The 13,919-nt window shown below is 35.1% G+C and overlaps 2 protein-coding genes across 2 annotated transcripts; one reads left to right on the top strand and one right to left on the bottom strand.

Annotated features, from left to right (window-relative positions):
• The first annotated feature begins 767 nt into the window (after positions 1 to 767).
• LOC123660866 (protein SMG9-like) lies at positions 768 to 11,819 on the top strand. Its single transcript, XM_045595893.1, has 8 exons — positions 768 to 989; positions 1,069 to 1,294; positions 4,164 to 4,298; positions 4,576 to 4,842; positions 5,332 to 5,548; positions 8,503 to 8,688; positions 9,224 to 9,390; positions 11,557 to 11,819. Exons 1-8 carry the CDS (start codon positions 954 to 956, stop codon positions 11,757 to 11,759), a joined length of 1,437 nt encoding a protein of 478 aa, XP_045451849.1. The 5' UTR covers positions 768 to 953; the 3' UTR covers positions 11,760 to 11,819.
• Positions 11,820 to 12,194: 375 nt separating this feature from the next.
• On the bottom strand, positions 12,195 to 13,637 carry LOC123661119. Its single transcript, XM_045596114.1, has one exon. The coding sequence runs from the start codon at positions 13,620 to 13,622 to the stop codon at positions 12,279 to 12,281; it is 1,344 nt and encodes a 447-aa protein (XP_045452070.1). The 5' UTR covers positions 13,623 to 13,637; the 3' UTR covers positions 12,195 to 12,278.
• Between the last annotated feature and the right edge of the window lie 282 nt (positions 13,638 to 13,919).

Here is a 13,919-nt window from a genome sequence, read left to right as displayed (position 1 = left end):
TATGGCCAATACAAATATCTGTCGTGAGCGGGGATCGAACCCACGATCGTCAGCGCAATAGTCAGCACTATGACCGCTACGCAAACGTATCGTCTTTATTATTATTAACAGTTATTATAATTAACAGTTAAATAATAATAAAAAATGAACAGTAGCTTATTTCATATTCCATTATTGTTTTATAAAATATAACACAAATATAGTAATGAAGAATCAGATACAATTAAAGAAGCAAGACGTATTCAGTAATAATTTAGAAAGCAATGAAAACGGTCCTAAATTAAAATTTTAATCTATCTCTTTTAAACATACGTATGCTCGTAGTTGTAACAATTACGTTACTTTTGTAGGTAACGATAGCAATTAATGGTAAAGGACGATATGTGACGTTAAATATAACGTTAAATGATTTAATACCGGTAACAATGTACCGTTATTTGAGGTTTTTGAGGTATCGTTATTACAATAACGTTATGTCTGCCGAGAAACGCTACCGAATTTTTTACGGTATTCAAAGTCCTGGGTTATTACATTTTATATTCTGTATGCCATATTCTCGCAAAATAAATAAATAAAATACAAATATTACACCCAGACTCAGGCGGGATTTTACCTCACAATTCTCGGAGCAGCCAACGGGGTAGTCAAAAATAAAAAATAAAAATAGGTTCCCTGAAGAAAAATTAATGTTATATTATCTATTAATATTTATTTAAATATTTTTTTATAGCGAGAAAACGGGAAAAAATTATAGTGACAACACCGCACTAACAAATTTCAAAACGCCAAGGTAATGTCAAAAGCGTAAACACAAATTTTTTATTTCTCACCCCCCATTAAATTAAACCAATCAATCAATTTCTAACTCAATCTTTCATAAAAAAATATAAAGAATATTATACTATGCATATATTTTGAACTCTTCAACTTGAATTTTATCTAGTTCATCAGGAATGGCCGACAAAAAGAAAAAAATAATAACTACCAAGGTATATTTAACAATAATCATTCAACTGTTCCTTGGTAATTGTTAAAAACATTATCTCAATTACTAAATATAATTCACAGGAAGCTATAATCACTTCGAGAAGGCCAGTTATATTAAAATCTGATCGTGAAATTCCTAAAGATCAAATGAAAGAAAAAATTGAAAAAGAGAAACAACCAACTATTATATTGAAAACTCGTGAACAGAGTACGCCCAAAGATGAAAGACCCGTTAGTCCAAAATCACAAACGGAGTTTGAAAATCTACATTCTTCAAAAATAGCTCAAAATGAGAAGGAAAAAAAAGGTTTGTATTAAAGTATGTTTATTTCAGTATAATACAAACCAATAAGATTCACGAAGTATGAGTTGGTAGAGTCGTTATTAGAAGTATTATCATTGGTTCCTGACTACTTCTAAAAAAAATATACCTACTAATTTATATGCAGCATTCAATATAGGAGGCTATTAGACAGTGCTAAAAATGGTTCTGTAATAATTTTTGTAACATGCGTAAATGAGTGTATTTAATATGTGTATTTATTTTTATAAATAATATTTAGATATATTTATTGAAAAAGAAATATGTATCTGCCTGCAGTTACATATGACCATGTGTGTATGTTATGGATATTTATTCATTTCATTTTTATAGCACTACTTTTCGTTTTGAGTAGTATTATTTTATATTGTAAACTCTACATATTAAGCATAAAGTTTACAATGTACTATATTATATCTAATTAATTATATTTTTTTTAAATTGAAAGTTTTAGCTAAATCATAAAAATGGAAATAGTATGTATGAGTGGTGCTAATAATGTACAGCTTAGTATACTAGAAGTATCAATGTAACAATTATATCCTGTATTATATAGAAGGTGTTTGATTCCTAACTGCGTTCCTTAAATGGGGGGCTCTGTAGGTGTTATAGATAACTCTCCACATGAAAAAAAAATTCTAGCCCATTTTTAAATTTGTCTTTGTTTAAATAAACAAGCTACTTTGATTGACTCATTCCACATGATACCATTCGTGAGCACTTAAGCATGGCTATATAATTTACATAAGGTTCGAGGTGTCTCCAGCTCCCGTCCGGCGTCGTTGTCGTCGTCAATGTCGTCTAGGGGCGTAGTCAGTTTCCACGTTGGGCACTCTCTAAGCTCAACCGGGAACTGGCTGAGGAAACCGCAATCATCGGCCGCTGGAGTCTTTCACCGCTTTTGGAGTTTGGGGTGGATGAGGCGGCTACTCCCGGAGACGAGACTACAAGGAGGCGGCGTGGCTGGCCGAGGTCGGACTCGACCTCGTGATCAGCTGCATAAAGAGTTTGAGGCTTCGTATCAGAATGGCCAAGACCGAAGCCCTCCTCTTCCGCGAGACCGGACGCAAGGGACCCCCACCGGGGGCTACCCTGCGGATCGGAGAGGGGAGGGTCAGGGTGAGCTCCCAAAACAAATATCTGGGTCTCATCCTTGACGGAGGGTGGACCTTCGGACCACACTTTGCTGTGGAGGGACCGAAGGTCGCAAAGGTGGCGAGTGCACTGGGCAGACTCCTCCCGAACCTCGGCTGACCCAGCGCCGCCTGCAGGCAGCTATATTCCGGAGTATGGCGACGTACGGTGCCCCAGTTTGGGCGGATCGCCTCACTGCGAGGAATAAGGCCGCGCTGCGGTCTGCGCAGAGGATCATCGCGGTAAGGGTAATCCGAGGGTACCGCACGGTATCGTGGGCTGCGGCTACTGTGCGTACACGATCTACGTGGATGCGCCGTAAGCGCAAACCCCTCAACTTCCGTCTGACGCAAGTTCTCACCGAACACGGCTGCTTTGGTGACTACTTGTGTCGGACGGCCCAAAGGGAGCCGACGACTGGATGTCACGATTATGGCGCGGCGGTGGACTCGGCCCAGCACACCCGCGAGGGTACACCTCGGATGGGCGGCGCTGCGTCGCGATCTGACGACAGTCCTCGGAGGGGACTTGTCACTGTCAAGCGTCATCACCGCGATGCTCGGCGACGACGAGTCCTGGAAGGCGATGGTCTCCTTCTGCAAGACAGTAATGTCCCAGAAGGAGAATGACGAGCGGATGAGAGAAGAGGCCGCCGACGAGGCCTCCATCCGCAGGCGACGAACGGGGGTGCGTAAGAGGAGCTGCTTAATGCGCCTCCAATAACGCCCCAGTGCCCGTGTCGGGCCGGGATGGGAATCCGATCCTGCTAGACACGGCGTCGTCGGGATTGTTCAGAGATGAGCCAGACAGTCCCCATGGAGGAGAAGTCTGGCCTTTTCGCTGAGGCCAGCCTGTCGCTGGAAGGAACCTGTTGCCTGCAGATCCGGGACCCTCTAATTAAAGCGACTGAAGGCTCCCGCAGGGGTTTTGGTCGGTATTGCACCCCCAAATACTGAAGCCGACATACGATCTAGGAATGCCTACCCGGGCATCCTGGATATCACCCGTAAATGGGTTTCCCTGCGATAAGAAAAAAAAATGCTATATAATTTGCAAAAACATTCTATGTGAGTTCACTTCCATATGCAATTCTTTAGTTGTATATGGCAGTTAGTATTAACATTTCACTTAATCGACATTTCTTAGGGGTATATTGCCAAGATGGCTAATATACATATGATGACAAAGTTAAATTTAAAAACAGGCAAAGATTTTTTTTCCAAGTGGAACGTGATCTATAACACCTACAGAACTCCCCATTTGAAGGAACACAGTTAACTCGTTAAACGCTGACTTGATTTTTTTAGTTTTTCTGTTTGGGCTATGGGACACCATGTAGTCGACACACAAATTTTCCGCTGGTGCCACGGGGGACACCACATGAACGCTAACCAAAGTCAACTTAAAATATATGACTTCGAAAAATATTTCATATAGTGTAAGCAAAAATAAATAAGATCGTTAATAATGGGTATGGTAGTGCAAAAAAAAACTTATCATAAAAAATTTATAAATAAAGACTTTTAAACTGGCCCCATGGACTAAACAAGTGAGGCCGAACTGGTCCCCCATGGCATTAAACGTTTCGTGGCAATTCAACGTGGCATTCGACTCGAACATATATTAATATCAGTCAGCTGTTACCTAAAAGAAAGGCATTAGATGTGTGTTATATTTATTGAACATGTATTTTATTCTTTGGTTTTGTATAATATTACAGATCAGAAATCCAGTTCATCATTTAAAACTATGGTAGAACCAGTGAAGTTGCTTGATGAAAATTTAGAATTTAACAGTGCAGCTCTTGAGTTTCTTAATGATTCCAACACAAATTACCTAGTGGTTGGTGTATTGGGTATGTTATGAGTATTGTAGTACACTATACTAGATTAGCTTTGTTAAATTAAATTGTTCTTTCATAAAATCAATGTAAACAAAAATGAGTAGCTAAATGTGTCGTCTCTAAGTAAATAGCTTGATAACAACTGGATCAATTCAAGTAGTCGGAAAAATTAACGATCATTTAAAACTGCGTGTATGTGACAATGTGCAAGACAGGACTTTCAGGTCAGCTAGTACGTAGAATTACTACCCATCTACTCTGTCATTGATAATAAATTTTTATTTTGCAGGCACACAAGGTGTTGGAAAATCAATGATATTAAATTTAATAGCACAAAATGTACCAATAAATGACTTAAGCACCCAAATACTAAGTTCTCACGAAATTCCGACAGACACAGTTTTTGAATCAACAGAAATGGTACACTTAGAAAATCAATTAGATAGTTTAAGCTTTTCTGAAGTATCTGAAGAAAAATCTCAACTAAGTCAAACTATATTTAAGTTCAAGATGCAAGATATTGAATACATAGAACGAGGGGTTCATTGTACTAAAGGTATTTCATTATAATTTTGTATAGTTTTAACTTGAGATGGTTCGACTATGATCTTGCTTCTATTAGCCCACGAGTTCTTTCCAAAAAGCCTGGCTAGTCAACAAAGCCAATTATTGTTTCCAATGCTAAATTTGTAATCTTTTATGTTCTAGTTCAAGTAGTTCTGGCTTCTAAGATATATTTTAGTTAGAAATAAATATATATTAAGACTCTAAATGTTGGGTTAGCAAGTTAGGTGGGTTGTAAGTGCATTGTACTTCATAATACGTAACTATTTTTAAGCTTGTTTGTAATGTATTTGTGGTGTACAATAAAGTGTATAAAATAAATAAAATAAAATTAATATCAACAACGTGTAATAATATATTTTTCATTGAAATACTAGATAAATTTACTTTTTTGGTTTAATTTTTTTAATAAAGTAAAAATAATCCGAACAAAAATATTTCTTATTATTCTGCTCTGTTAATTGGTGTATTTACATTACAGGTGTTGATATGTACATTACAAATGATCGTATAATTCTACTCGATTGTCAGGCTTTATGGTCACCCTCCCTAATAGAAGAAACAAGTGCGAACCCCGTTACGGCAAGAAGTGCAAATATTATGACAGTGGATTGTCTCCAAATAGCCTCATTCTTAATGTCGATATGTCATGTATTAATTGCTGTGCAAGATTGGTTCACAGATTATAATTTTATACGGTTAGTACATTTAATTCAGAAAACTGTAAAATTATTTATTAAAGTTGAAAAGTATTCAGATTAGACTGTTTTTGCAGTTTGTTAATCTTATAGAGTGTGCATTTAAAATAAAGTATTAAATAAGTTAATGAGATTAGCTTTGCCCCGCAATTTCACACGCGTTAATTTGAGGAAAAAATAGCCTTCCTCGGTAAATGGGTTATAGAATTTTTCAGTTCAAACGAGTAGTTCCTGAGATTAGCGCATTTAAACAAAAAAAAATTCAGCTTTATAATATTGGTATAGATTTTGTATTAACTGTAATGTATAATTCTAAAATGATTATTCAAAAGCACCTACGTCTCTTATAAATACAGTATACATTTTGATAATGGAATCGCTTGAAATTAAAACTAATTTTGTATAGTTAAAATATTATGTCATGCTAAATCATAGTGACATGTATGACCAATCTTCTAATATATAAAATTCTCGTGTCGCGGTGTTTGTAGTTAAACTCCTCTGAAACAGCTTGACCCATTCTCATGAATTTTTGTGTGCATATTTTGTAGGTCTGAGAATCGAACAGCATCTATTTTTCATCCCCCTCAATGTTAAGGGTAGTCCACCCCTAATTTTTTTTATGTTTTAGATAAATTATTTATTTTTTATTATTTTACTAGTTATGATACCCGGCTTCGCTCGGGAGTTGATATGAAATTACATGGTAGTTGAAATAAAAAAAATCTTCTTCTTCTGGTTGAAATAAAAAAATAAACTATGACGTAAAAAGTAAAAAAAAATATCGTTTGACGTTGAATCGATGTCTTCTATATACTTTTGGCCGTAAACAAAATATCGCCCGACCGCTTGAAGGTTAAGGAAATTACAATTAAAAGGGAAGAAAAATAAAACAACACTAAATACTTACACGTGATACTTCAAAATAAAGGCTCACAGATAACTTCTTTCCTTTTCGTTTTGAAATCGCTTGTTTCGCTGTTCAAATCGAACTAACTCTGGCGGGCGACACCGGGCTCTTATACATATATTTAGAGAGCTAGGCTCTAGGAAATTCGAGAAATTTTGAGAATATTTTCTTTTTCACACTTTCTAGAATGTTCGCGACATTATCGTCCGCCGTAACAATAGGTTCTGCAACTGTAGCATACGTAGTAAAAGCCCGAAATTTAAAAATTTAAATTTTAAAATGTTTTCAGAACTAATTTGAATAACTAAAATTATGTCGCTTTAACTCCAAAATATAAGTTAGCTACTGCTGTATAAATACATCAAATTTAATAACTTTACTATAGTTACAAATGTAATTTAAATCTTTATTGAAATTGAAATTTTAAATTTCGCGCCATTACTACACGTGCTGCAATTGCTCGCAGCGCCTATCGAAATGCAACCCAAATAATCGTTGTTCTGAATGAAGTTCAAATACTCGACAACAGATGGCGCCACTACACTTAATTTCCAAGTTGAAGGGTTGGAAAAGCCCTTATATCTTTAAAAACACGCCCTTTAGGCTAAAACATGAACTTTCTTGTACGAGGGGGGATAAAGGGTTATCCTATATAATAATAGGGGTATACTATATAAGTCCCTTTATCGTGCCGGGACTCCTTTTTAAGTTTTATCGGCACGCACATTTTATCAACTTAGTTTTATTATACATAATGATAATGATAATGATTATTTTTAATTATGATTTTTTTTTCAATTCAATTTGATCTCCTGCCTTCGCCGGTCGATAACTATCAATCGATCAGTTATCCCCGCTAGATGTCTACCGTTGTCACCTCACATCCAGCAAACATCACGGAGTAGGGATGAGAATGAAGCTGGTCTCCTGTCTTATACCGTTTTTGGCCATTTTTTTTTTGTTTTATTTATGTATCGATCGTAGTAGTGACTGTTATACGTATTATTTTAATTTTTCTGTGCACTAAATAAAGAATACTTTCATTGTCTACAACGCTTTCGATTATAAGTAAATCCCTGCACACTTATAGTAGATAGTTTATTGGCAAAACAACGTTTGCTGTGTCAGCTAGTATATAATTATATACTTCTCATCAAAAAAATCGAAACACCTTCGTTTTAATTTGTTAAATAATTGAAACACGTCCTAATTTAATACAAAAGAGTTTTCATTCTATGGAAAAAAAACGTTATTGTATAGTCGGCAATCTGGTCATTACAATGGTAAGCGAAAATTCGAAATTAGAATTACATTTGTTTATCCTCTAAATGAAATTAATCATTATTTTGAGACAAATGAGCGTCTACAGTTGTAGAACATGTCACGTTTAACTAACTAGCGCCGACACGGTCAGTCGGAGACGCGGGTTCGAACTCCGCTGGAGCGGTCAATTTTTGATATGATATTCAAAAATGTTTAGAATTCCTAATGTGTGGGTAACACAAAAATAAAATCGTAGATATAAAAAATAGCATGGTGTCGTCTTCTGTCAAAGATTTTCATTGTAATATGAAACTTTGAATTATTACGGGTTTCTGAAAAGAGCTCACTATAGATGGCGCCACGTTTCGCTTAAACCGAATATAAACATTATTATATCAAGAATTTCGATCTAGCGGGTACATCGTTCCATAGCTTAATTGGCTAGAGCGCCGACACGGTCAGTCGGAGACGTGGGTTCGAACCCCGCTGGAGCGGTCAATTTTTGATATGATATTCAAAAATGTTTAGAATATGAAATCAAAATGTTTAAAGATATAATATATAAATAACCTTTTAGATTAGAATTAAACCAAAAATTATGATAGTGCGTTAAAATCGCAAAAAGGGTATATAAAATTCGACATATCCCTTATCACAGGAGACACACATATAATTTGGCTAATTATAATAACATAAATTATCATATTTTTTTAGTTAATAAAATATATCTTATATGTTTATTTATTTTTATATAATATATTATTTTTGTATTTTTTTTTAGTTACATTCAAGCGGCCGAGATGTTAAAGCCGTCGTTATCAGCATCAAATACACTGACCACCAATCAAGAAAGTTCAGAGTCAACAAGTAGTGGAGAAAATCACCCACATTTACTATTGCTACATAATAGATGCCAACTGGAAGATTATATTCCAGAAGCCGTTAAAACTATGCAGGACCTTTATAGGTGAAAATTTTATTTTGATCTAACTGTCGCTTGTAGTCTCCAATCCCTTAGAATTTTCAAGATAAGAATTTATGTCATTTTCAATTTCTTGCTGACTGCATGCCAAGCTACATTCAAATTTTAGTAACTTATTTATGAAAGATTACCACCAGTTGACGCCATGGGGAACACCAGTCGGGCCTCACTTGTTTACTCCATGGGGCCAGGGGCCAGTTTAAAAGTACTTATTTACAAAAAAATTATACTAAGTTTTTATTGCACTACCATACCCCTTAAAGATCTTACTTATTTTTGCTTACAGTATATGACATATTTTTCTAAGACATATATTTTAAGTTGACTCTGGCTCGCGGTCATTTGGTGTCCCCCGTGACACCAACGGAAAAATTGTGTGTCGACTACATGGCCCAAACAGAAAAACTAAACACTTCACACCCAACGGCACCAATTAGTTTTAGCTCCTGTATCCAGATCACGATTTTTTTGTAATGTTTTATAATATATGCTATTTTATGACCACTCCTTCTTGTAACAGGAAAGCATTCCAGCGATCTAATCTTCAGCTAAACTCCGGAATGTACTTGTACAGTGATACAGATAAAAATGGTCTTAATATAGACAATGTTTGTAAATCATACAATGTACAAACTTGCGGCACTCCAATCAACTTATTCCTATTACCCGAGATTTATAGTGACTTTGGTAAGTTTATTATTTTGATACAAAAAGAGATTTGTTTTATATTCTAAAAGCCTATTTATTAAGGGATATAAAACATATAACTGTTAAGTAAGCTACAAAGATTGTAGATATGTTTCTAAATCAAAATATTTTTAATGTACCTCTATAGTAGTAGCTTATACACACATATCATCAGTAATGCGTTTTAAAAATTTTCACAAGTTAGTTGATTTATTAATTTAAAATTATAAAAACGTTATTTTTTTTTTTTTTGTACTTTATTAACCTTCAATAAAATAACAAATTAAAATTGGAACACATAGTAAAATATGTATAACTAGCTGGCCCCCGCGGTTTCACCAACGTTGATTTGAGGAAAAACCTTCCTTCTTCTTAAAGCATACCTAACCTTCCTTTTTTTATATTGTAAATTTTTTAGTTGTGGATGTCGGTAGAGCAAGCAATTATCTATAAAATGATATATATATTATTTATGTGGAGTAATTGTGAGGTTTTTTTCTAAAAAGGGAGACAAACATGTGCTAAGAAAAACTTTGAAATGTATTGTGTATTACAATTTATTATGATGAATGAAAAATTATGAATTTAATTATGTTAGTTATTCCATATTTGCATATTTAATTGACTAGTCCGTTAGCGCAGTTTGTAGTTATGTATGTATTATTTCTATGCATATTTCAAATCAAAAAAATATTTAGCTACGACACTCGGCTGTTATCTATAACACAAGCATTAAGGAATATGAACAAACGAGGTTTTAACTGAGGTAGGGCACAGCAGGAATCTCCTGCTCAAAATATGGAGCAGCCCGACTGGGATAGTACCTCGACCTTACAGAAGACCACAGCTAAATAATACTGTTTCCAAGCAGTATTGTGTTCCTGTTGGTGAGTAAGGTGAACAGAGCTCCTGGGGGGGATTGGAGATTGGGTCGGCAACGCGCTTTCGATGCTTCTGGTATCGTAGGCGTCTATAAGCTACGGTAATCTCTTACCTTCAGGTGAGCCGTACGCTTGTTTGCCGACCTAGTAATATTAAAAAAAAAAAAAAAAAACGACCGTGTGTTAATGTTATAAAATATTTATTTATTATTCTTCATCATCTGGATGTCTTATTATTATTATTTATATTTTTGAGACTAGACTTGTAAGCAAGTTAATAGTTAGGTATAGTTCACGTCATGTAAAAAGAACGCTGGCCTTGAAGCTGCGCAGAAGCGATTTATCAGTCTATTTGGTGTAAGGGGTAGGGGACGGGAGTGTTTATCACGTGTCGCATGCTTGCCGGTATGCTATTGGTTGACAGTTCCACGTCGACTCAAAACATTATCGCGCACAAAAGTTTTAAATTACGAAATAGTTTTACATAGAGAAGTGAGAACAATTATTTATAATATATAATTCGCGTCATGTAAAAAGAACGCTGGTTGTCAAAATGCGCAAAAGGCGATTATGACAACCAACGTTCTTTTTACATGACGCGAATTATATATTATAAATAATTTGGCGACAGTGTTGCCAACTCTTGAAAAAACTGTTTCGTACTGTTCACTTTTTGGAACAGTCTTATTTGGTAAACAAACCACTGTCAATCGTAATTCACGTTTTTTCCGCATTTATCACTTACTTTCACAACACATTAGCATACGGACACTTGTAAAACTCCATTTACTATTTATTTAACTACAAAAAAAATATCAATTTATCATTTTAAATACATAAAAACTATTAAGATACGAATATCGAGAGTACAGATAATTAATATTTTTGAATACGACATTTCAATAACTAAAAAACTTGTTATTGCTTTTGTTTGGAAAAAAAAATTGTAATTTTGTAAAGTGATAATTATTATACTTATTTAGTCCGAAGTATTCGCACTGGTATTTCTAGTATTTTTAAATGTACCTACCAATAACCATTATACGAAGCCGCGAGTGAAAGCCTAATTAAAAAATAAAACAGTAGTACTTTTGTGCGCGAGTATGCCCATGCGCAAACGCTCCCCCTCCAGTTTCTTTCAGCGTTCTTTTTACATGACGCGGACTATATATAACTTGGTTTCTGGTCTCAGATTGTGAGTTTTGATTAAAGATGTATGGATTCACATCAAGGACTAGGATTTACGCGAGGCACAGGTTAAGAAAAATATTTTTTTCATTTTCAGACAACCACGATATATATCGTGGACATCCTGCATTTGAAGATTTAGCTAAACGTCTCCGATGGATGATCCTCGGTGTGAACAGACATCAAATAACGAATGTACCAAACTTATCTGAGAAAGGATGGTTCCAATATTGTAGCAAAGCATGGGAAACAATACGAAAGTGCACTTTTTTCATTGAATATGAACGATTTCTATCATAAGTTTTATTTAATTTAATGTAACATTTATATTTGACTAAATTAATAATTAACTTTGATAATTTTATGTCTTTTATTACACTTTAAGGTCTTAAGTTTTCAAAGGTATGAAATCAAAGTGGGTATTATGCCATGAATAACAAAATAACTCGTAAGTAAAAATCTGCATGTAAAACAAAATAAAGTCAGACAAGTGTATGTTAATCAATGAACGTAATTTTTTTATTCTGTTTGAGAACAAAGAATAGTCCTTTTTTAAAGCGACGACGTCGCAGGCAATTCCTCTGACATTGATTTTAATATAAAACTTTTATGAAATACACCAGATAAAAAATATACTTTTAAAAAACGTTGTTACACTGATTATAATAATCTTATCAAACATTAATCATCGTCTTGAATCTCCACAGGTGTTAAGTTTAAAATGATAAAGACCAATAAATTTTATTTTTATTATACCCAATAGACCAGATAACAACACACCAAGTCACGTCGTATAATTTTACAACATTCAAAAATGAATTATTGATAAACACTGTCTATAAGCGGTTTTCTTCGTTGTTCCGGAGGCTTATAAGCGTGCTGGTAAACACTTGCCAACCTCCAGTGTTCTGGATAGCCTGTTGCGTTCGCATCTCGCCAAATACTAAAAGGTGGTGCTAATGTTGGAATAGTGTACGACTTTTTTGTATACGGGTGACGCATCTTAGGTATCTTTAACACCTTCGACTCATTTGAACTGTTACTTGAAACAGAATTTGGGTTGCCTGCCTTAAAAGCGAATTTATAATCACTTTTTTTTTCTTTCTTTTCTTCAGTAACTTTTGCACCATTGCAAGAGTAACAGTGCTTGTGTTTTACATTTGTATTAGAATTTTTACTAATTTTAAAAGATTCTTTAGGAGAATGCTTCGAAATTTGTGATTCATTTGGCGAGCTCTGATGTAACTTTCCTTGTGCTAACGGTGTCTTTTCATACGATTCCAAACTGTGACGGTTTCGATTAATATCGTATTTTGAATTTTCCTTTTTATTGGCGTTCCACGCTTCGTTCTTTTGTTTCAAATTCGGTATTGAATTTTGACGACTTATATTTTGACTTATATCTGAAAGTGTACCACAACCATTTATACCATCACATGGGCTCTTATTTTCGGATTGAATGGAACTTTTTCTACTTGACGTTCGAGATTTTTCGTGTTTTTCGTTTTGATTATGTTGGGGACAATATTGTACTTCGCATGATTCTTTTCTTTTATCTTTTGTCATATCTTTTTCAAAATGCGGAACACTGTGGCGTCCCACGTCGTTCAGGGTTTTATTTTTATTAAAAATAGGATATGCATGTGCTAATATTATTTCACTTGCTTCTTCTTTAGGAGTATGTACCATTGTAAAAACAGCCGGTGCCAGTGAGCCATTTGAACCATCGATATGTTTTGGCGGTCGTGGCTCTCTTTTCGAATCATCAGCCTTGAAATCCCAGCAGATTGCCAAATCCATTAAAGACAGAGGTTTTTTATACTGTGCTCCCAAATTCAAACAAGACGTAGCTGGGCGCTGCTTACCTTCATCTGCTACGTTATCATTCTTTTTCGGATCGCAAGTTTTAGGTCGATGTACACGCATTTTTGTGCAACATGTTGGTCCTGAAGCACCATATCCTTTCCAGCCAATAGCATATGGTTTTACAACAATGTCTGAATCTCTATGTTCTCCTACCTTGGTCATATTACGATATCCCAAAGTATCAGGTAGTGGTTCGTGTTCTAAGTTTCCTGCGTGCATTTTCTTAGCGAAATGAAAGTTTTGCGAAACGTTCACGTATGGTAATTTCGGCGTTTCACTTTTTTTTGCGTATTTCATATTATCGTCATTTCTGTCATTTTTATCTGCCTTCTCAGCTACTTGACGCCAAAACCGTTCCGTTGGGTTTTCTTGTGGTCCGTGCAATGTCTCAACAGCGTTTTTTACTAAAAGATCGTAGTTTTCACCTCTTTTGTCTGGATCAGTTTTGGAACCAGGAATATATGGCCCGTGACCGTCGTCATCGATTGGTTCTTTATTTGTATTTAATTTTAAAGGATAATTGTTGTCATCAGTATCACCTTGATCTTGATTCAAATCTCTAGGTAAGTTTCTTTTTGCTTCTTCTTGACCCTG

This window comes from Melitaea cinxia, chromosome 16 (assembly GCF_905220565.1).
Source record: "Melitaea cinxia chromosome 16, ilMelCinx1.1, whole genome shotgun sequence".
Lineage (NCBI taxonomy): Eukaryota > Metazoa > Arthropoda > Insecta > Lepidoptera > Nymphalidae > Melitaea > Melitaea cinxia.
This window is presented reverse-complemented; position numbering and strand designations above follow the sequence as displayed.